Source organism: Leucoraja erinacea, chromosome 17 (assembly GCF_028641065.1).
Source record: "Leucoraja erinacea ecotype New England chromosome 17, Leri_hhj_1, whole genome shotgun sequence".
Taxonomy (NCBI): domain Eukaryota; kingdom Metazoa; phylum Chordata; class Chondrichthyes; order Rajiformes; family Rajidae; genus Leucoraja; species Leucoraja erinaceus.
Genome location: NC_073393.1, coordinates 20,164,436 through 20,188,529, shown reverse-complemented (window position 1 = coordinate 20,188,529; position 24,094 = coordinate 20,164,436). Strand labels below are relative to the sequence as shown.

Here is a 24,094-nt window from a genome sequence, read left to right as displayed (position 1 = left end):
GATTGGAAAATAGAAAAGGCCAGTACACACAGTTCCTTGAAATCCCCGTGAAAGAAGCTCAATGAGCAGAGAAATACCCAAATGTTCAAAGACTGGTTACATCTTGATTCAGTACTAAACCGTTGAAGCAGCTTCTTGTCTGACTATGTGTTAATAATGAACACTCATTTATCCAGCCACTTTAATAAATCTAAGAGAATTTATTCAAAGGTTTAAAATCAGCCACTGCCTAGAAAATGCCAGCACATCTATATTACTAAAACTCTGTTCTTGACCGGTTTTGGCGATCTGTGCTGCAATTTCCGAGAGAACGTAGTTAGTGGGTGACGCTGCATGCCCCCCCACCCCACCCCACAACCGCAGTTTGGGGGAACAGACCCAACGGGTCTGCACTTGGTCTAGTTTCTTGACAAAATACTGACTGCAGGCTCAATGACAACCTGCATGGAATGTGCCTGTGCATGTTGACAGAGACAGAGAACATGCCTAGTGAGAACAGGGACCTTAGACCTCCTTCAGGGAGTCAATGGGTAGAGGGCTCTCCTTCCAGTGTGGGGGCCAAGTGGCCTGTATGCTGGGGCGTTCCTTCACTCGGTTGTAGTAATCCAGCAGATGTGGGTACCTTTTCTGAGAGAGTCTGAAATCAACAATAAAAGATGCATGGTTGAATTTTTCAGTCAGGAATATTTAAATTTTCATACATACACAACGAGATGTTTAGTCACTTAAATTCCTCTGTGCTGCAAATTCATATGGATGTTTGGTTCCAACAGGGAAGTAACTAACAAAAGCCATCTCGAGGACCAGCCTGGGGGAACTAGGTGTTGGAACAACTGGCATTTACTGAATTTCCCGGCAATGAAGACACACCCCCACTTTGAAAAAAAGCTGTCGGGACAGGATCAAGGGTTTGGTTCAGTCCAGGGGTCAGCAACCGTTATTGCATAGGGGCCAGGACCCATGATGACGGGCCACATCTATCGCCATAGTTAATGCTTAATGGGCTGAATGGCCTCCTATGTTGTAAGGAAATATGGAAACTGAAGATAGTCCAGGATGTGTGCTCTGCTGGCTGGACACATAATCTCAGTTCAAAGCCCATCATCACCCAAGGGTTGTGTTTCACCGTTCTTGAATCCAATTAACAGACTACAGCGAGACGATCAGTAACTCACCCAAATCGGACGCAGAAGGCCAGATGTGGAAACAACATGACGTCAGCCATAGTGAAGTTTTTTCCAGCTATGTATGACTTTGGTCCCATCTGACGGGAAGAAAAAGTATGGTTAAAGCACACACTTATGCAATTATAGAATAATCTTTGACAGGAACAGGCCCTTCGTCCATGCTGACCAAGATGTTAGTTTGTCCCACTTGCCTGCATTTGGACCACATCTACTGTATCTAAACATTTCCTATTCATGCACCTGTCCAAATGTGTTTTAAATGCTATTATAGTGTCTGCCTCAATTACCTCCTCTGGCAATTCATTCCATGCACCATTCTCTGAGTGAAAATAGGTGCCCTTCAGGTTTGTAGTAAAACTTGCCCCTCTCACCTTAGACACCTGTCCTCTTGTTTTTGATTCTCCTACCCTTGGTAAAAGACTCTGTGCATTCACCCTACATGGCCGTGGCTTTCAAGAAACGTTTGGATAGGCATACAGGTATGCAAGGAGGTATGTGCACACGGAAAACAGTTGGTCTTGGCATCATGTTCGGCACTAACACTGTGGATCGAAGGGCCTGTTCCCATGCTGTATTGTTCCATATTTGTTTAATTTAGTTTGGAGATACAGCGTGGAAATGGGTCATTCAGCCAGCCGAGTCTGTGCCGACCAGCGATTCCCGTTCACTAGCACTATCTTACAGGCTAGGGACAATTTACAATTTTTATTAAAGGCAATTAACCTAGAAACATCCACATCTTGGCCTACATGCAAGGTTAGTGTGTAACATCACATCACATAGATTTATAGGTCATCCAATGCCACAGATTGAAAATTAGTTCACAGGACAGTTTTGATTTTGAAATAAATGGGTCTTTTGCAGGATGGTGGGCAGTGACTAGTTGCGCATCACAGCAGTCAGTAATTAGCCTTCACTATTCATCATAAAGCAGTGCTACAATGTTGTCAAAGTAGGTGAATATAGAAACATAGACATAGAAAACATAGAAAATAGGTGCAGGAGTAGGCCATTCGGCCCTTCGAGCCTGCACCGCCATTCAATATGATCATGGCTGATCATCCAACTCAGTATCCTGTACCTGCCTTCGCAATGCAATAAGCTGCCAGAGGAAGTTGCCGAGGCAAGTACACGAACAGCATTTAAGAGACACTTGGACAGGTAAATGGAGAGGAATATTTTAGAGATATATCGTCCATATGCAGACAAATGGGACATGTTAATCGGCAAGGGATCTGTTTCCATGCAACATAGATTAGGAACAATGAAGAGCATGTAAAGTGGATTCAATGCAACTGAGGCACAACATAATATAGATAAGTATGACTCTACGAGGTTCACCACTTTGTCAGGAACAGGGGAAAGCAGAAGCAGAATAGAAATAGGGATGAGTTGATATACAAAGAGAGTTGGTGTTCTTGTACATGAATCACTAAAAGCCCAACATAGTAAAGAGAAATGATACAATCAGGGGGTATAAAGTACAAGAGCAAGGATGCAGCTTTATAAGACTTCGGTTAGGTCATTTTTGGAGTACTGCATGCAGTTCTGGTTGCCCCATTACAGGGGGGCTTTGGAAAGGGTGCAGAGGAGGTTTACCAGAATTACGTGTAGGAAGGAACATCAAATATGGACAGAAAAAGATGGAGCAACTCAGTGTGTCAGGCAGCATCTCTGAAGAAATAGGTGACATTTTGAGTTGACACCCTTCTTCAGACAGAATCAAGAGAGTGGGAAGAGGGGGAAGAAGGACTTCTTCCCTGACTCAGTCTGAAAAAGGGTCTCAATTCAAAATGTCATCTATTCCTTTTCGCCAGGGATGCTGCCTTACCAGAATTATGCCTGGTTTAGGGAGTATTAGCTACAGGGAGAGGTTGGACAGACTTGGATTGTTTTCTTTGGAGTGCTGGGGGTTGAGGGGAGACTTGATAGACATGTATAAAATTATGAGAGGCATAGCTAGTGTGGCCAGTCAGAATCTTTTTCCCAGGATGGAAAAAATCATATTCGAGAGGGAATAGCTTTAAAGTGTGAGGGCCGGAGCTTAAAGGAGATGCATGGGACAAGATGTTGTTTTACATGTACAGAGGGTGGTGAGGGTCTGGAACGTGCTGCCGGGGGTTTGTGGTTGAAGCAGACCTCTTGAAGTGAATCATTTGATCTCTCTGCCAGAGGGGATAAACAAGTTCCTGAATGGGGAGAAAGTATGAATATGGTACATGATGAAAGATCGGCCAAGACCATATAAAAAATCAGAGCAGGGACAAAGGGTTGAAAGGTCCGGGCCATCTCCTAATTTATATATTTCCAGCAGCAACTTAACCATGGCTCATGCAACTGCAGATCAACTTATCTAAACTGCTCGCAGTCTTCACATAAAGGGACATACCTTCCACAGATATCCTTCCCAGAGTTTAAACTCTGAACTCAGCATAGACTTGTTCCTTGCCAGCGCTGTGTCATGTCGCTCAGGTTCTGGAACCCTCCAACTGTAGAAGAGGAAGTCAGCTGTGGTTGCAAGGACAGAAAGGTTAGAATGACTCTTGCCCTCAGGAACAGCGTTGAGAGGTCTCCCTCAATTTTCCACTGGCATAGCAGGAGTGTAGAGAAAGTGAATGCTTATTCTGAATGTTATGCATCAAATCATATCACACATTAACACAATAGATCCTCTTCTGGAATGGAATCTCCACGTCGATGTGACCTGTCCACCAGTGCAGGATAGGCATCACCAGGGACTAACTGGAAAAGGACTGTTGTTGATTTATACTCCCATCAAATGCGTGTGGTGGAATTTGTGGGGACGATATGGGTGGTATCACTCAAGTTCCTTGAGGTTGCTGCTCTAAGAGGTCTTAACAAAAGTTGAGTACAGGGAATCATCTTGCCCAGTAGACAATGAACTGCACCAGGTTTGAGGTCTTCATCTTTAGACTTTCATCTGTAATAGGGTAGCGCAGTGGTAGAGTTGCTGCCTTACAGCGCCAAAGACCCAGGTTTAATCCCGACTATGGATGCTGTCTCTACTCTTTCCCTGTGACTGGGTGGGGTGCTCTGGTTTCCTCACACACTCCAAAGATGTTCAGGCTTGTAAGTTAATTGTTTTCAGTAAAATTGTAAATTGTCCCTGGGAAAGAACATTCTTGCTATTGAGGGAGTGCAGCGTAGGTTCACAAGGTTAATACCAGGGATGGCGAGACTGTCATATGTTGATAAAGGATTTGAGTATAAGAGCAGGCAGGTTCTACTGCAGTTGTACAGGGTCTTGGTGAGACCACACCTGGAGCATTGCGTACAGTTTTGGTCTCCTAATCTGAGGAAAGACATTCTTGCCATAGAGGGAGTACAGAGAAGGTCCACCAGACTGGGATGTCAGGACTTTCATATGAAGAACGACTGGATAGACTCGGTTTGTACTCGCTAGAATTTAGAAGATTGAGGGGGGATCTTATAGAAACGTATACAATTTTTAAGGGGTTGGACAGGCTAGATGCAGGAAGATTGTTTCCGATGTTGGGGAAGTCCAGAACAAGGGGTTACAGTTTAAGGATAAGGGGGAAATCTTTTAGGACCAAGATGTGGAAAACATTTTTCACACAGAGAGTGGTGAATCTCTGGAATTCTCTGCCGCAAAAGGTAGTTGAGACCAGTTCGTTGGCTATATTTAAGAGGGAGTTAGATGTGGCCCTTGTGGCTAAAGGGATCAGGGGGTATGGAGGGAAGGCAGGTACAGGATACGGAGTTGGATGATCAGCCATGATCATATTGAATGGCGGTGCAGGCTCGAAGGGCCGAATGGCCTACTCCTGCACCTATTTTCTATGTTTCTATGTTTCTAGAATAGAGCGGCTGGGCTTGTATACTCTGGAATTTAGAAGGATGAGAGTGGATCTTATTGAAACATATAAGATTATTAAGGGATTGGACACGCTAGAGGCAGGTTACATGTTTCCTATGTTAAGGGAATCCAGAACCAGGGGCCACAGTTTAAGAATAAGGGATAGGCCTTTTGGAACTGAGATGAGGAAAAACTTTTTCACCCAGAGAGTTGTGAATCTGTGGAATTCTCTGCCTCAGAAGGCAGTAGAGGCCAATTCTCTGGATGATTTCAAGAAAGAGTTAGAGAGAGCTCTTAAAGATAGCAGAGTCAGGGGATATGGCGAGAAGGCAGGAACGGGGTACTGATTGTGGATGATCAGCCATGATTATATTGAATGGTAGTGCTGGCTCGAATGGCCAAATGGCCTACTCCTGCACCTATTGTCTATTGATAGTGCTAGTGTATGGGGTGGTCGGCGTGGATTTGGTGGGCTGAAGGGCCTGTTTCTGCAATATATCTCTAAAAAAAAAATGTATGCAACAGGTGTGATTGGATGTAATGGGACACTGAATGGGGGTGCTGAATTTAATTCTCAATGATTGCCTTTGCCATGAAGTAGGCCCAAAATAGAGGAACGTATAGATGGTACACAACACATTCTCTAGAGATGTTTTCACTTGTGGGTGTGCCACAAACAAGGGGACAAGGTGACAAAAGAGGTCGGTCATTTGAAACTTGTCTCAGAAGGTAACAAATCTGCAGAACTCTCTGCCCCAGAGGGAGGTGGCCGCCGGATCAGTCGATCAGTTTCACGAAGAGATAGATTAATATTTAAAAGATGGATGAATTGAAGCTTATGGAAGCTGGGACAGAAGAAGAGTTGAGGACAGACAGCTGAGGAAGAGTTGAGAGCTGATCTAATTATATAGATTATGAGAGGTAAAGATAGGGTAGACAGTCAGCACCTTTACTCCCAGGATGGAAATATCAAATACGAGAAGGCATTGTTTTAAGGTGAGTGGGCCAAAGTGGAACAAGTATTGTTTTTATACTGATGATGGTGGGTGCCTGGAACATGCTGCCAGGGATCGTGGTGAAACCAGATACGATGGTGGAGATTAAGAGGTTCTTATTTAGGCACATGTATATGCAGGGAATGGAGGGATAGGGATCATGTGCAGGCAGGCAGGCAGGTAACTGTTTGTCTTGGCATCATGTTCAGCACAATCAAAGGCCCATTCTGTGCTGTACTATTCTAGATGCTGTGTTTTCCAGAGTCGTATCATGAACCTTCATTGTCGTGGTTTGCAAAGGCAGGTTGAGAGAGGACACTGGTCTTGCAGGTGTTGAGTGCAAAGCCCATTCCCCTTTGCTTCTAAATCAGACAATAACCACTTGAAATTTGGCATGAAGTGCATGCTATATAGGCATAACCTATACTCCACAATTTGATGACCGAACTTGAATGAGAATTTAGATGTGGAGTGGGAGCAATGGAAGTTGAAGTTGAATTAGATTATTGCCACCAACAGGAAGTTCATTCGGAATGAAGTGCAATATTGCAGTGAAAAAGATTGGGAAAAGTGTTAGGTCAATAATGCACCCTCGTAGATGGCAGTCTGCACGGAGAGGAGTCTGTGATGGGCCATTTGCTTAAATTCATGGCTTTGTCCATCGTCATGTACGAGCCACAGGATGGTGTAGAACCCTAATGTAATTAAAATGTGGGCAAGAATTCTCCAGGTCCCTCTCAAGCGACACTTATCAGCCCATATTTCAACCATGGCTTTTGGAGGATATTTAACAGTCAATTGCACCACATTGGGGGGGTCTGTTGTCACATGCTGGACGGTGCAGGTACAGATGACGTTTCCTCCCCTGAAGGATGCCAGTGAACCAGATGGGTTTTATGATTAATAGCAGTTGTTTATGGGCATCATTACCATGACGAGTTGCTTTCCTAAATACCAGATTATCGATCAAATTGAAATTCTACAGCTGCCATGGTGAATTTGACCTCAGATTTCTGGATTATTCAACTTGGCTCTGTTGGGTAAGCCTTGGATGCTTGGGCAGCAGATGTCCTGAACAGTGATAAAGAAACTGCGTGTCATGTCTGTCAGCAAGGTGCCTTGCTATCTGTGCTCTCAGCATCCATCAGCAGTTCTTTTCAGCAATGTATTTCTACTGATAATCTGCATTTAGTGGTTGAATTTCCAGTTTTTGATTAATTAACATGGATTTTCAGGTTGTTTTCAAACCAGTACTGGAGTTATCTGGTATTCAGGCTGGCAACCTTCCTCCCACCCCCTCCAGTACTTAATCAGGGCCCCACTGGTTAGTTGGCCAGTGCCCATTTGTAGTTGCCTAGGGGCGCCCATGTGGGGTCTCCTGGCGAGGACTGGGTGGACTCTCTGTGTTGACACTTGCCCCAGCTGTGATCGGAAGCAACCACCTCCATCCCACTCATTACCCCGTGACAGCCCCAACCATCCACAGGCTGAACACAACAGCTTGGTCAGAAGCTCACCCATTTTTTGGTGCAGAGTTACCACTTCAAACATCCGCTGGTAAACCAGAGACTGCTCTGCGGGGCCATCTGGAATCAGTTGGTTGCCTTGGGACTTGAATTGATTCTGCAAAGCAATGAAGAAACACATCCCAGGGAAACATTAGCAACATACCGGAGATAATTGCAAACAATTTCAACACAAGGAACTGCAGCTGCCAGTTTACAAAGAAAAGATACAAAGTGCTGGAGTGATCCAGTGGGTCAGCATGCATCTCTGGAGAACATGGGTGGGTAACGTTTTGGTCGGGACCATTCTTTAGACCGATTGTAGAAGGTGGGAGAAAGCTGGAAGAAAGGTGTGGCTAGGCCAAAGCCTGGCATGTGATAGGTGGATACAGATGGGGGGTGGGGGGCGGGGGTTTGATTGGTATGGTTGGACAAGTCAGAGATGAAAAGACAAAAGGCAGAAATAAAGAGAAGAGGCATGAAATGTGAAGCTAGAAGAAAGCATATAGGTGGAAGGGGACAGGGATGAGAGAAATGTTTATGCCGTTGGATGTACCCAAGCGTAACACGAGGTGGTGTTCCTCCAGGTTGCACGTTGCCTTATTCTGGCAATGGAGGTGGTCCAGGACATAAAGGTCAGTATGGCACGGGAAGGAGTGTTAAAATGGGGAGCGAACAGGGATTCACCAGACCTTGGTGGACAGAGCCCAAGTGTTTGGCGAAATGGCCGCTTAGTCTACACTTTGACTGGCCGATCTCAAGGAGGCCACACTGGGAGCACCAAATGCTATGGATGTATCATGGAATCATACAGCATGGAAAAAGGGCATCCAGCCTAACATGCCCATGCCAACCAAGATGTCCCATCTACACTAGTTCCATGTGCCCACGTTTGGCCCATACCCTTCTAAATCTTTCATATTCATGTTCATGTTCAAATGCCTTTTAAATGTTTTTTTTGGTTAATAAATGGTACTTGCCTCTCGTAGCACTGTCCCTAGCAAACTATACATTGCAGCTAAAACATCCCAATCCCACATAACTATACACTCACCGAGTTCATACACCCTACTCATCTCTTGCATTGAAATAAATGTAATTCAATCCAACAATCCTTTCACGGAGTGTAGTCCATGTGCACTCATGTGATTTAGTTTAGAGATAATGTGCAAGGGTCTCCAAGTCCCCACCGATCAGGGATCACCTATACACTAGATCTGTTTTACACACCAGGAGCAATTTTTAGAAGCCAATTAACCTACAAGTCTACACGTCACTGGAATGTGGGAGGAAACCCACTCTACAGGCATCGAAAAGGTCCCTGGCGCTGTAAAGGCAGCTACGCTACCGCTGCTCCACCCCAATCTACCACACTTCCAGTCATTGACGTACACCCTGACGAACGAATCAGTAAAAAGGACTTTGTCGGGGCAGCGATACTAACTCCTCGTGGTTCGCAGCAGTGGTCTGCACTTCAGAACTGCTTCATCTGTAAAATCGGCTTACTCAACGCTCATTAGTCAAAGGCTTTAAAACATTTAAAGCTTTAAAAACGGAAATAAATATTGGCTAGTCATTTTCTGCAGATCAAAATTATACTCGGATTTGTTTTATCTATAGAGAATCAATTTGATTTGATGACTCTGGCCGACCGCGTGCACATCGATCCGGGTCAAGCGGGTGGTGGGACTTGCTCACCCCTTCCTGGGGCAATAGGACACTTAACGTAACAAGGCAGTGCTTCTCGAGAGGCACTCCCGTTTGATCCGCCCACTGAACAAAATGTCTCCCGAACTTTGCACAGACTTGGAATCGTTTTAGAGATTCCACTCCATTTTCTCTGAGCCCGGGAACTACTCGCTCTGTGCCGGATCTAGCGGGAGGACGGCGGTGTGTGTGTGTGTGTGCCCGTGTCTATTCACTCACCTCCAGGTAGAGGCAGGCCGCCATCGACTCGTTCACGATGTTGCCATTGTGCACAAAGGTGGGGAGCTGAAACAAAACGAAAGCAGTTACTCGCGGCCGAACTGTCTCCCAAATCGCTGACAGTCTCCCCAACTTTGCATGAGAGGTGTTGCCTAACAGTTTAAAACTCCAATTGTCCTTACTTCTCCTCGGGGGTTCAGTGCCAGAACTTCGGGCGACTTGTGCTCCTGTTTGTCGAAGGATAGCAGCTTCTGAGGGATGTCGAGCACCTGCTTCTCCTTCAGCGCTATCATCAGGCGCCAACAGGGTGGCGAGCCGGATCCCCAGAACAGCATCGTCCGATCCGCCATCTCCAACACTCTGCAACGCACGCCGATTAATTTTGCAAAGTCATTCCGAGCCCGTCAGCTGACCTCACCCTGTGGTGCAATATCGGAAAAGACAGTGACGTCCCGGTGATTACAGGAGAAGGCAGAAGTTCCTCGAGCCGTCTGCCATTGAATAAAATCTTAACTGTCTGATAACGTCCACCAAAGATCCTATAACTATAAGATCTTTGACGTCCACTGCAACAACCCGCAACCTTCCGCTTCCGTCCCCCGCCTGGCGATGAAGAAGATAGTTACAACTACGGTTTTCGGCCCAAAGAGTCTACACCACCATTCCGTGGCTGATCTGTCTATCTTTCCTTCCCAACCCCATCCTCCTGCCTTGTCCCCACAACTCTTGACACCCTGACTAATCAAAAACCTGTTCATCTCTGCCTTAAAAATATCGACTGACTTGGCCTCCATAGCTGTCTGGCAATGAATTTCAAAAATTCGCACCCTCTGACAAAATAAATTCTTCCTCATCTCCTTTCTAAAAACACATCCTTTTAATCTGAGGCTGTGTCCTAGACTCTCCCACTAGCAGAAACATTATCTCCTCATCCACTCTATCCAGGCTCTCCACTATTCGGTAAGTTTAATAAGATCCCATCCCATTCTTTTGAACTCCAGTGAGTACAGGCCCAGTATGGTAAAACGTTCATCAAAAAGTAACCCAATTATCCCCTGGACAATTCCCGTAAACCTCCTCTGGACTCTCTCCAATGCCAGCACATAATTTCTCAGATATGTGGCCCAAATCTGCCCACTCGAAATGCAGCTCAGTATTACAACTCAGTATCTATCCATCTATCTTCTTAATATATATATATATATATTACTAAAAGTCTGTTCTTGACCGGTTTTCACCATCTGTGCTGCGATTTCTGAGAGAACGCCGCCACCTAAGGCCCGTCATTTTTGGCCACCTTGCTCAGAGCCCCCCTCCGCCGCATGTGTGCTGAGGATTTTCCCCGTCGATTAAAAATGACAGAGATATTAATGTTTTTACAAAATTCCCCATTCTCTCTGCTGCCCCCGCTGGTGGCAGAGGGGAGGGACTATAAAACCAGGAATATTGTGCCTCACTTACTCTTCAAGATGGAGGAAGGCAGAGGGTCACGTTTCTCTGAGCTGTGACTAACACTGAACACATGTCTACTCAAATGTAAGTTTCCTTAGTGGTTCTAAAATGCTTGCAGAATGTGTCTATTGGTTCTAATGCTTGCAAAAAAAATCTATTGGTTCTAAAGCTTGCAAAAAATGTCTATTGGTTCTAAAGCTTGCAAAAAATGTCTATTGGTTCTAAAGCTAGCAAAAAAGTGGCTCTATTGGTTCTAAAGCTTGCAAACAATGTCTATTGGTTCTAAAGCTTGCAAAAATATGTCTATTGGTTCTAAAGCTAGCAAAAAAATGTGTCTATTGGTTCTAAAGCTATCAAAAAAATGTCTATTGGTTCTAAAGCTGGCAAAAAATGTCTATTGGTTCTAAAGTTTGCAAAAAAAGTCTATTGGTTCTAAAGCTTGCAAAAAAAGTGTCTATTGGTTCTAAAATGGTTCACACTAGCGCTCCAGAAAGCGCGCCCCCTCCCCTGGTTGGCTTGGGTGTGTCTTGAAATTGAAAGGCACTATTTACTGCAAATGGTGGCTTGGGAGCTTTGGCTTGAAGTTGAAAGGCACTACTTACTGCAAATGGTGGCATGAGGTTGACAGGCACTACTTACTGCAAATGGTGGCTTGAGTGCTTTGGCTTGAAGTTGAAAGCACTACTTACTGCAAATGGTGGCTTGGGAGCTTTGGTTTGAAGTTGAAAGGCACTATTACTGCGAATGGTGGCTTGGGAGCTTTGGCTTGGTTGAAAGACACTCCTTACTGCAAATGATGGCTTGCATGTGGCTTGAAGTTGAAAGACACCACTTACTGCAAATGATGGCTTGGGTGTGGCTTGAAGTTGAAAGACACCACTTACTGCAAATGATGGCTTGGGTGTGGCTTGAAGTTGAAAGACACCACTTACTGCAAATGATGGCTTGGGTGTGGCTTGAAGTTGAAAGACACCACTTACTGCAAATGGTGGCATGAAGTTGAAAGGCACTACTTACTGCAGATGGTGGCTTGGGTGCAATGGCTTGAAGTTAAAATGCATTACTTACTGCAAATGGGGGTGTGGGTGCATTGGCTTGAAGTTGAAAGACACTACTTACTTTGGGGGGGGGGGGGGGTATGAAACCCGGAAATGTGGGTGTGGCTCAGTCTCTGCAAGATGGAGGAGGGAGAGGTCACGACTCGCTGTCTTTAGTGGCTTTGCACCCTACTTCAAATGGTATGAAACTGCACTTGAATTTGGTGGCCTTGCACCCTGCTAGAAGTGGTAAGAAACTGCACTTGAATTTGGTGGCCTTATACCCTGCTTGAAATAGAATTTCAAGGATTAGTCAACTACCAGCCCACCAGCCGTGAGCGAGTTGCCAGCACAACAGGCTTGATTGACTGAGACGCCAGCCCAAGAATCCATTTGGCGCACAATTTGCATACTAGCCCTCTGAAAACCCCCAACTCACACACCTGGTATGAAGTGTATCACCGCACACAATGCCACTTCATACAAAGTGGCCAATGAACTTTTGCCACTTCTTTGTCCACTCTCCCAATCTGTCCAAATCCTTCTACAGAGCCCCTGCTTTCTCTACACTACCTGCCCCTCTACCTATCTTCGTATCATTTGCACACAAAGCCTTCAATTCCATCATACAAATAATTGAGATACAAGAAGATTAACTGCGGAACACTACTAATCACTAGCAACCAACCAGAAACTCCCTTTCTTCGCACTCCTTGCCTTCTGCCATTTAGCCGTCTATCCATGCAAGTATCTTCCTTCTAATACTATGGGCTCTTATCCTCTTTAGCAGCCTCACATGCAGCACTGTATCAAAGATTTTCTAAAATCCCGGGTAAAAACATCCGGTGACTCTTCTTTTTCTGTCCTGCTATTTCTTCCTCCAATAATTCCAAGATTCATCAGGCAAGATCTCGTCTTCACAAAACCATGCTGACTTTGGCCTACTTTATCATGTGGTTCGAAGTATTCGGAAACCTCATCCTTTATAATCGACTCAAAAATCATAACAAACACAGTAGTCAGATTAACTGGCCTATAGTTTCCGCTCTTTGGATATTCAGCTCCCACCTCCAAATGAAGTCAAGTCAAGTTTATTTGTCATATACACATACTAGATGTGCAGTGAAATGAAAGTGGCAATGCTCGCGGACTTTTGTGCAAAAAGACAAACAACCAAACAAACTATAAACACAATCATAACACACACATTCTTTTACATAATAAATAATGGAAGGAAAAACATTCAGTAGAGTTAGTCCCTGGTGAGATAGGCGTTTACAGACCGAATGGCCTCTGGGAAGAAACTCCTTCTCAACCTCTCCCTTCTCACCGCATGGCAACGGAGGCGTTTGCAAGACCGTAGCAGCTGGAACAGTCCGTTGCAGAGGTGGAAGAGGTCTCTCATGATATTGTTGGCTCTGGAGTTGCACCTCCTGATGTATAGTTCCTGCAGGGGGGCAAGTGAAGTTCCCATAGTGCGTTCAGCCGAACGCACTACTATCTGCAGATCTTTCTTGTCCTTTATTACATCTAGGCTGGATTACTCTAACGCGCTCTATTGTGGTTGCTCGTTCTTCACTGGCTCGTCTCCAGTCGGTTCAGAATGCTGCTGCTCGCCTTTTAACTGGGACTCGAAAGAGGGAGCACATATCGCCAATTCTGGCCTCCCTCCACTGGCTCCCGGTGCACTTTCGAGTTCATTTTAAGATACTGTTATTTGTTTTTAAATCTCTGAATGGGCTCGCCCCGCTTTACCTCTCTGAGCTGCTCCACCCATACGCTCCTGCCCGGTCCCTCAGGTCAGCTGGTCAGCTGCTCCTGGAGGTACCGAGGTCTAATCGGAAGCTCAGAGGGGATAGAGCCTTCTCTGTTGCTGCTCCAGCGCTCAGGAACACCCTGCCGTTGCACATCAGACAGGCCCCCTCACTGTCCATCTTCAAATCCAGTGTTAAAACACATTTTTATTCCCTGGCTTTTGACCATGCCTGAGACTTTGCTTCTGTTTTTGGTATTTTTAATGTTTCTTTATTTTACATGTCTTTTCCTACTATTTCTTTTGATTGTTATTATTGGTGTGTATTAACTTTTTTGTCAATGATTAGTGATGTACAGCACTTTGTTGCAACTGTGATTGTTTTTAAAGTGCTCTATAAATATAATAATTATTTTTTTAATTTATTTTGGCAGAGCAATTCCCAAACCAGATGGTAATGTTCCCGGACAAGATGCTTTCCACCGCCGCTGCGAAGAAGCACTGGAGGATCCTCGGAGACACTCTGAATTTCCTCAATTGTCTGAGGTGGTAAAGGCGCTGCCTTGCCTTACTCACGAGTGCTGAGGCGTGTGATGACCATGTCATATCCTCGGCGATGTGGACTCCCAGATATTTAAAACGGTTCACCCTATCCACAGGATCCCCATTTATCCTCAATGGAGTGTACGTCCTCGGATGATGTGCCCTCCTAAAGTCCATGATCAGCTCCTTTGTTTTTTTGATGTTCAAGAGGAGGCTGTTATCCTGGCACCAGAGTGCTAGATCAGCCACCTCCTCCCAGTAGTCCTTCTCGTCGTTGTCTGAGATCAGGCCCACCACCACAGTATCATCAGCAAACTTAATTATTGAGTTGGAGCTGAACCTAGCCACACGGTCATGTGTGTACAGGGAGTACAATAGAGGGCTAAGGACGCAACCCTGGGGCGATCCTGTGCTCAGGGTGAGGGACTTCGATGTATTCCCTCCCATCTTGACTACCTGGGGCCTGGCGGTGAGAAAGTCCAGGACCCAGGCACACAGGGAGGTGTTGAGCCCCAATTCCATTAGCTTCCCGGCCAGTCTGGTGGAGACTATCGTGTTGAAGGCTGAACAGCACATCATCGGTGCCCTGCTCCCTGCCATGGATGCCCTCCACCGAAAACGGTGTCTGAGACGGGCTGGGAAGATCATCAAGGACCCCTCACACCCCAACCATGGACTGTTTGCCCTCCTCCCATCAGGGAGGCGGTGCAGGAGCCTCAGGTCACGTACTAGTAGAACGAGGAAAAGCTTCTATAACAACACAATCACACTGCTGAACTCGGAGTCCCGACGATAGATTTTCTCTGGTCCCTCCGCCCCCTTTGTTTAATTATTCTGTATTTCCTGATTATTCTGTATCTTCCCTCTTTCTATTTTTTTTTGTTTTTTTCTTTATGTACAACTACTACGGACTGACGCAAAACTGCATTTTGTTGTACTGATACTTGTATTTGTGCGATGACATTAAAGTTCAATTGAATTGAATTGAATGAACAGCATCCTCACGAAGCCCCCCTTCTGGCTGTACAGATGGGAGAGAGCGGTGTGCAAGACCTGGGAGACCGCATCGTCCGTGGATCTGTTCGGACGGTATGCGAACTGCAACCGGTCCATGTTCCGAGGGAGGAAGGCGCAGATGTGTTTCTTCACCAGCCTCTCAAAGGATCCTCTTTCAGTGACATCTCTGTGATACCCACAACATTGTACCTAACAATTTCTATGTGCCATAAGCTCAAACACTGGCCATCTGAGAGATTACATTTTGTCTCACTTGCCTTAATTGCACCAGAAGTGCTGCGGTTGCACTGGGAAAAAAAAGTGTTGGATTTATGCAGTCGCCAATATCTGACACATCCAATAGCTAAATCTTAAAATGTTAATATTATCCTCCATGCCTAGCTGACTCTCTGATCCCTGCAAATGGTGCTCCAATTACAACTATTCATTATTTGGCATTTCCTGCTATACAGGGAGATTGTTTCTGGAGGGACGCGTTATCCCTGGTTCAGGGAGCACTGGGAGGCCTATTCAAGAATGCAAGCTATAGTTGTGTACTAGAATAAGTGGGACCTGTTGGGTCGCGGTCACAGAGGAGGTTTGGTTCACCAACACAATATTCCACCACTCACCCATAACCCCCAACTGCACAGGCACAGCTCATTTCCCCTCATCCCAAGCACACTCCGCCTCCTCTCCATCCTCCCTCTTCTTTCCCATCTCCTCCTCCCCTCCCCAATCCCTCTCCCTCCTTTCCCCTACCCTCAGTCACTCGCTCTCCATAACTCCTCTCCCTTCCCTACCCCCCTCCTATCCCTCACACTATCCCTCCTCACCTCCCCAGGATCTCGAGGTTGCCGCTCCTCTCCCTTATTGCATGCCCTGGAGAAGCATCAGCCATCGGCGACCTTAGAGCAGGCCTCAGATCACCTCCCCAGGATCTCAAGGTTGCCGCTCCTCTCCCTTATTGCGTACCCTGGAGGAGCATCTGCCATCGGCGACCTTAGAGCAGGCAGAGCCCGGAAGCACCAGCAGAGCCGGCGTGCGGGCAGAGCTCAGAGAAAAGATGGGGGAAGAACCATGGGGGAGAGGGGGGTATCACAGGGGAGGGGGACAGAAGCCAGCAAAGGGGACCAGAGGGGAAAGGCTGGAGCTACAGGGCGTTGCGATGGCAGTGTGTTGGGACTCACCGTGGGCGCTAGAAGCTCTCCTCCACCGGGATCAGACTCTCCGTTTGGCGACATCTCCAATGCCGGGCTGCTTCCGGTTCGTCCGAAAATGATGTCTGGTTGGAGACCTCCACCGACCACCTGCAGCGTCCCTCAGCTTCAGTAAAAACTCGATAACGCAGGAAGGGGCAGACTGTTCCAGGGAGTGACAGGAGAAGAGACCAATCCGCGCAACGCTGACTGGCAGGAGAGGAGATCGATCTGCGCACGCGCATTTTTTAACGATATTTAAACCTTGCTAAGTTTTACAATATATTACCAATCGGAACCAAACTTGTTGCACTCACAACACAGGAGAACGGTGGGTGAGCTGACGAAAAATCATAGTGCTGTCGTGTACCATTTTTACTGAAGTAGAAAAACCGAGCAAACTGAAAGAGCATAAGATCAGAGTTTTTGTTATGTAACAATAAAATATATAATATAAAATAATATATATAATATAAATAAAAGTAGTTAGATATATAGATAGATAGAAGATTGATTATGTGTAGATAGAAGATAGATGGACAGATAACACTAGTTTGGAGGGTTAAGCCTGACTTCCTTCCCCTGAATTTGCCATTGATGATGTTTCAATTATTTATCCTATCAGTAAACATTTAGGTCATCTGGATGGTCCCAGATGATAGTCATTTGTAATCTCGTGGTGATGACTGCATTTCTTTATGCTTACCTGAGGATACATTTGAAACATTCTCTGACCTCTTCTTGACTGGGTGCCCTGACTGCACTCAGGCACAATTCCATGCTGCAAAAGGATGGGTTCAGCGTCCACTTTTCCATATTTCCCTTTAACATTGGAAGCCATTCGGTCTTTCAAGTATTGCCGGTTCATAAAGAAATCACACTCCCAACTAATTTGCTTTGCAACATATTCTCTGTGCCCTCTCTTCAATTCTATCATCTCCAGTAGAGATAATTTACAGCGTCCGATTAAGCCACCATTCTGTACATCTGTGGGATGTCAGAGGAAACTGAAATACCTCAATGACAGGAAGAACATAAGGTATCATGCACACAGCACCGAGGGGCAGGATTCAATTGGATTGCTGCAGGTAACAATTGCAGCTGTGTCACTGTGTCCACATGATATGCAAGTTACTGTATGGTAATCTTACTATTGTAGTGAGACTAAGCAGGTAGAGCAAAATGTTCTTTATTAGTGAAACAACACTCAAACTGCACGTGTACTTGGTCAGGAATAAACGATCTAAGCTCCTATTGCCGTGAGCAGCACTAGCTACTGAACATCTGAAATGTCCTCACTATTCAGGGAACGGGGGTTCCCCTCCTCCACCATAAATGAGGCTCGCACCAGGGTCTCTTCCATACCCCGCAACACTGCTCTCTCTCCCCATCCCCGCACTCGCAACAAGGGCCGAGTCCCCCTAGTCCTCACCTTTCACCCCACCAGCCATCACATACAAAAAATAATCCTCCGTCAGTTTCGCCACCTCCAACGTGACCCCACTACTAGCACATCTTCCCATCTCCCCCCATATCTGCCTTCCGCAAAGACCGCTCCCTCCATAACTCCCTTGTCAATTCTTCCCTTCCCTCTCGGTTCACCCCCTCCCCGGGCACTTTCCCTTGCGGCCGCAGGAGATGACTTGTCCCTTTACTTTCCCCCCCCTCAACTCCGTTCAGGGACCCAAGCAATCGTTCCAGGTGCGACAGAGGTTTACCTGCATCTCTTCCAACCTCATCTATTGCGTCCGCTGCTCTAGATGTCAGCAGATCTATATCGGTGAGACCAAGCGGAGGTTGGGCGATCGTTTCGCCGAACACCTCCGCTCGGTCCGCAATAACCTAGCTGACCTCCCGGTGGCTCAGCACTTCAACTCCCCCTCCCACTCCGTCTCCGACCTCTCTGCCCTAGGTCTCCTCCATGGCCACAGCGAGCAGCACCGGAAATTGGAGGAACAGCCCCTCATATTCCGTTTGGGGAGTCTGCACCCCGGGGGCATGAACATCGACTTCTCCCAATTCTGTTAGTCCTTGCTGTCTCCCCTTCCTCAGCTCCCCTGCTGTCTCCTCCAAACCCTAAATCCGGTACTCCTCCTTTTCCCAAGTCCCCACCCCCCCCCACCCCTGATCAGTCTGAAGAAGGGTTTCGGCCCGATCAACGTTGCCTATTTCCTTCGCTCCATGATGATGCTGCTGACACCCGCTGAGTTTCTCCAGCTTTTCTGTGTAACCTTCGATTCTCCAGCATCTGCAGTTCCCTCTTAAACACTAGCTACTGAACATATTGAAAAGCCCGCGAACGAACCCCTGGTCACGTAACAGTCCCGACCAATGACAAGGGTTCTGAATACACAGCTTCGCCACTAGTTGTCGCTACATGACGCCCTCCAGAACCAGAGGAAAGAAAACGAGCTCAGTTCGCAATAACCAACCTGATCTCCCGGTGGTTCAGCACTTCAACTCCCCCTCCAATTCCAAATCCGAACTTTCTGTCCCAGGCCTCCTCCATGGCTAGAGTGAGTCCCACCGTAAATTGGAGGAGCAGCACCTCATATTTCATTTGGGTAGTTTACACCCCAGCGGTATGAACATCGACTTCTCCAATTTCAGGTAGTCCTTGCTTTCTCTCATTCCCTTCCCCAGCTCTCCCACAGCCCACTGTCTCTGCATCTTCCTTTCTTCTTCCCGCCTCCCATCAGTCTGAAGAAGGGTCTCGACCCAAAGCATCACCCGTCCCTTCGCTCCATAGATGCCGCCTCACCCGCTAACTTTCCCCAACATTTTTGTCTAACTTGAAGAAGGATACTTAGTTTCCAAAACATAAATGTAAGGTATTTTACAAGCACCATTAATAATTATTTTCCATGGCCATAGGGCAGGCGGGATCACATGTGCCTAATCAATTGTGAGCTTGGTTTCAGTTTGAATGATGTAGTGTTGACCTGGCCAAAGGTTACCTATCCATTTTGGGTCGTTTAATTTAGTTTTGAGATACAGCATGGAAACAGGCTTTTCCTTCCACCAAGTCGACGCCCACCGTTGATCACTCTTTCATACCAGTTTCATGTTTTCCATATTCTCATCCACTCCCCACACACGAGGGGCAATTTTTCCAGTGACCAAATAACCTACAACCCCTCACACGCAGCTGGAAACTAGAGCACCGGGAGGAACTCACATGAACGCATGAAGAATGTTTAATCTCTGCAAAGAGATCAATCGGGTCAGAATCAAACCCATGGCACTGTGAGGCCAACTGCGCTACCGTGCTGCCCTTCATAGTCACGTTTGTTCCCGATTTATGAACTTTCAGCCATCTCCATTCGATTCCAGTTACAAGAGGAGAGTTGATTGTTTGCAGGCTGTTGATAATCAACCTGATTTTTCAGAAACGGTCCCATTTCCCTATAAGTCGACAATTACCTGAATATCTGTCCAGGCCAAGCACACACATTCATTGCAGCGAGCCACAAGTGCTGGAGAAACTAGATGCTGCTGCACCCGCTGAGTTTCTCCAGTACTTTTGTCTATCTTCGATTTTCCAGCATCTGCAGTTCCTTCTTAAAGTCACATTGCAGCAACAAGTTTCTTGAATTGTCTTGTCCTGGGGCTCGCGGAGAATCGCATTGCGCATGCTTCGCTGGAACCTCGCGAGGTCCATGCCGCTGAGAATTGTGGGTTGTTGTGGGCTGCGTTGCCCTGGTAACGGAGGGCACAGGACAGCGGAGGTAACTGGGGACCAAAGATTATAGAGCGGGGCTTTAACGATCAATGATCTTTGCTGGGGACCAGTCGCCTGGCGTGTTGTAGTGTTTACCCCGCAGGTTTGCACAGTATCGCGGGGTTGCTGGTGTCTTATAGTCTTGTGTGTAGGAAGGAACTGCAGATGCAGGTTTACATCGAAGATAGACACAAAAAGCTGGAGTAACTCAGCGGGCCAGGCAGCTTCTCTGTAGAAGAGAAATAAATAGGAGTCGTTTTGTGTCGACTCTGCTCACTTAGGGATGATATCTCTCTGACTTGTCTGATCGAGCCTTGTGTGACTCTGGATACAGCAATGTGGTAACTTCTTCACAGCTTCCTCAGTTCAGGATCAATTGGGGACCACACAAAATGGAAAAACCTGTGCCGCCCATATCCCATGAATAAACAAATGTATATTTTTTGTTGTTTAGATTGCAGATCATTTATTTTGTCAGGAATGGGAGATGACAGCATGGAAATAGAAGCTGGGAACCACCTGGGTGAGTAAGCTGTGAGTAGGTTTTTGAAATGATGCTGACATCTAATTTTTCATTTAAGAGAGAAGAAAGAGAAGCCAGTCTTTCTTCAGTCTAATAATATCTCACCAGTGGTCTTCATCTATCAATACCATAATATTTAACATATTTGCTCATTTGAACAATTAAAATAATTACCTGCTTGCTATCACTTACTATTTTGAAGGGAAATTCCTCTATTAACACCATAACATAAGTAAGCTGGGAACAGAATCAGGTTTGGTTGTAACTTTGGTTTAGGCAAACATATCATGTGTATAGACACAAGAAGCTGGAGTAACTCAGTGGACAGGCAGCATCTCTGGAGAGAAGGAATGGGTGACGCTTCGGGTTAAGACCCTTCTTCAGACCTGTGTTACTCTTACTCTTACAGGCGGCGAAAATGTTCAGATCAGAAAGAAGTGAAAGGGCTGCAAGTGGTAGATTTGGAGTCTTTTCTTAGCCTATGAAACATCCATTAGCTTATGGGGCTCATGCAGTAGTCTGGTAACAGCGGGAAAGAAGCTATTCCTGAATTTAGAGTTGCATGCTTTCAAGTTCTTGTATTGTCTGGCCAGCGGGTGAGAGGAGAAGAGGGGATGTTACTCTTGATTAAGCTGGCTGTTTTCATTAAGTAGCGTAAAGTGTAGAAGGAGTCAATGGGGGGTGGGGTGGGGGGGGGGGGGGGGGGAGGTTTACATAATTGACTGAATAAGGGATACTGTATTTCAACATATTTTGTTTTGCCAATGATTGCTGACCGAGGAGAATGGTTGATTGGTTTGGAGTTGTATTGCGTTTAAGAGAACAAATGCATCTGGCAATATTCCAGATTACTGGGTAGTTACCAACATGTAGTGGAACAAATTGGCAGGAGACATGTCTGGAGCTGAAATACAAATTGTCATCTGCATTATCACTTGAATTTTGATTGGGCTTAGAGTTGTTTGAGGTATGCTAGGAATATGGAGCAAAATACATCTTGTCCAACCGCTCTGTAACAGATACATCCTAGAGATACCATTCAGTGAAAGGCTGACATTGCACACCACTGCCATATTTGAGCAAGTATTTCAAATCGGAAAGAAATTACATGAATTCCAACCCTTTGCACACTTTTACTTAATGTATTTACAGGTGTGGAGCAACCCTTTTGTGGGAAAGGAAGTGAAGCTGTGAGAAGTGATGGAAAATGCAACCTGCTGGAAGGTGACCATCTGTTTGATCAAGGAGAAATGAATGGCAAGGCAATTAGTGAAATCAAATGCACAAAGGACTGGGAAAATGCCACGAAGGCCATAGGGTCTAGGTGAGGATCTTGTCCTGGTTAAACTGAGTTATTATTCTCATTTATTATGTAACCCAGTAAGTATTGCCAACCCATTAGTCATATATTTTCAATAGGAACAGTTAAAATGTGCAAACTCTTTTTCAAAAGTCAAAGAAACTATAGACATTTTAAATCAAAGCAGAATTTCTTGGAAATACTGAAAGGATGGAGTTAACAGCAAAGCAGAACAAGAAATAAATAAAGAAGCGCTAAGAAATTGAGAAAGGAAGCCATGTAGAGTTGTCTTCATTTGTTACGGTATAGAGTTAAGAATCAAGAAGACAGGTTGCAGCCTTAAAAAACTTAAAATAGGCTGCATTTGAAGTATTCCATGCAGTTCTGATTGCCCCATTACAGGAACTATATGGGGGATTTTGGAGAGGGTGCAAAAGAGGTTTACCAGAATGTTGCCTAGATTAGAGGGTATTAGCTAAAAGAAAAACAAGAGATGCACAGATCAGGGAGGCACTCGGAACATTTCCCCAGGGTGGAAATGTCATAGGTTAGAGGGTATAACCCTCTAACAGATAGAGGGACAGGTAGTGTAGCAGTAGCAAGGTGACTGCAGAAGTACTTGGACAGGTTGGGAGAGTGGACAGAGAAGTTGCAGATGGGATACTGTATTGAAAAGCATGCAGTCATGTACTTTGGAAGAAGGAATAAAGGCGTAGACTATTTTAGAAAGACGAGAGGATTCAGAAACAAGTGGTGCAAAGGGACTTGGGAGTGCTGGTGCAGGATTCCTAAAACATTGATCTGCAAATTGAATTGGTAGTAAGGAAGGAAAATGCAATGTTAGCATTCATTTTAAGTGGACTAGAATATAAAAACAGTGATGTAATGCCGAGGTTTCATAAGGCAATGGCCAGACCTCATTTGGAATATTGTGGGTCATTTTGGGCCCCATATCTGAGGATGGATGTGCTGACGTTGGAGAGGGTCCAGAGGAGATTTACAAGAATGATCCCAGGGATAATTGGGTTAATATATGCTGAGTATTTGACAGGTCTAAGCCTGTACTTGTTGGAGTTTAGAATGATGGGAGTGGACGTGGTCAAGTGTTTTTATTAGTGAGAAAGTCTAGGACCAGAAGGCAAGCCGCAGAAGAAAAGGATGTACATTTAGAAAGGAGATGAGGAGGAATTTCGTTAGCCAGAGGGTGGTGAATCTATAGAATTCATGGGCATTGTTAAAGCAGAGATTGACAGCTTCTTCATAGGTAGGTTGTTAAAGGTTAAGGCGATAAGGCAGAAGAATGAATTTGAGAGGAAAAGATAGATCAGCGATAGTTCATTTGAATTGAATTGAATTCCTTTTATTGTCATTCAGTCCTTTTGGTTTGAACGAAATTTGGGCTGTTAAATACCTTTAAATGATATTGTGATTTTTAACCACTCCCACAAGTCTCATGTCTCATGCTTTACCCCAATTTACTACTTTCCCCCAAAGTCTAAACTTATCCTTATTCATAACTATCGTAAAACCCATGAAAAAGTCATAATTCACAAAGTGCTGGAGTAACTCAGCGGCTCATTAGTATCTCTGACGGACTTGGATAGGTGCTTTTCAGGTCGGTACCCTTCTTCAGACTTCTTTAATCAAGGCATTTGACAAGGTCCTGTTGGATCCTGATCTGAAACATTGCCTATCTTTGTCATCCTGGCCTGCTGAGTTACTGCAGCACTTTTCGTAAACCAGCAAGTGTATTCTTTGTGTCTCCTGCATTTACATACCATTTGTTAATATATATGATAAACATTATAGTTTTCGGTATGGATCACTTGGGTATGCCACTTATCCCAAACTTTGAATCAGAAACATATCCATTCACTACTACACTTTGCCTCCTATCACCAAGCCAATTTTGGAATCAATTAGCCAGCTCATACTAGATCCTTTATGCCTGAACCTCCACTACCGTACCATGCAGGATCTTTTCAAAAGCTTTGATTAAAAAATACTTATCATTATCCTTGGATAAATTTCACGATGTACTCCCCATATTCTCTTTGAAAATGTTGCTGATACAATGCATATACTGTATCTCTAATAAACCAAGTGACTTTTGCAGGGA

The 24,094-nt window shown here is 45.4% G+C and overlaps 2 protein-coding genes and 1 long non-coding RNA gene across 6 annotated transcripts in view; 2 read left to right on the top strand and 1 right to left on the bottom strand.

Annotated features, from left to right (window-relative positions):
* Positions 1-180: 180 nt before the first annotated feature.
* On the bottom strand, positions 181-9,986 carry LOC129705260 (glutathione S-transferase A-like). Its single transcript, XM_055648759.1, has 6 exons — positions 9,634-9,986; positions 9,452-9,517; positions 7,538-7,643; positions 3,577-3,695; positions 1,176-1,264; positions 181-637 (listed from the first exon to the last, which is right to left on the bottom strand). Exons 1-6 carry the CDS (start codon positions 9,799-9,801, stop codon positions 505-507), a joined length of 681 nt encoding a protein of 226 aa, XP_055504734.1. The 5' UTR covers positions 9,802-9,986; the 3' UTR covers positions 181-504.
* Positions 9,987-10,108: 122 nt separating this feature from the next.
* LOC129705261 (uncharacterized) lies at positions 10,109-15,218 on the top strand. Its single transcript, XR_008724869.1, has 2 exons — positions 10,109-10,987; positions 14,128-15,218. It is a non-coding gene; the product is annotated as an uncharacterized LOC129705261 (long non-coding RNA).
* A 3,479-nt stretch (positions 15,219-18,697) lies between these two features.
* The window catches only part of dnaaf1 (dynein axonemal assembly factor 1), a 36,784-nt gene continuing 31,387 nt past the window's right edge, over positions 18,698-24,094 (top strand). The window contains exons 1-3 of one of the 4 annotated variants that reach the window (XM_055648757.1): positions 18,698-19,041; positions 20,607-20,675; positions 21,828-21,999. In XM_055648757.1, coding sequence (XP_055504732.1) covers positions 20,633-20,675; positions 21,828-21,999 — 215 coding nt within the window. In that variant the 5' untranslated portion in view covers positions 18,698-19,041; positions 20,607-20,632. The other 3 variants (XM_055648756.1, XM_055648758.1, XM_055648755.1) reach the window with 3 other exon arrangements.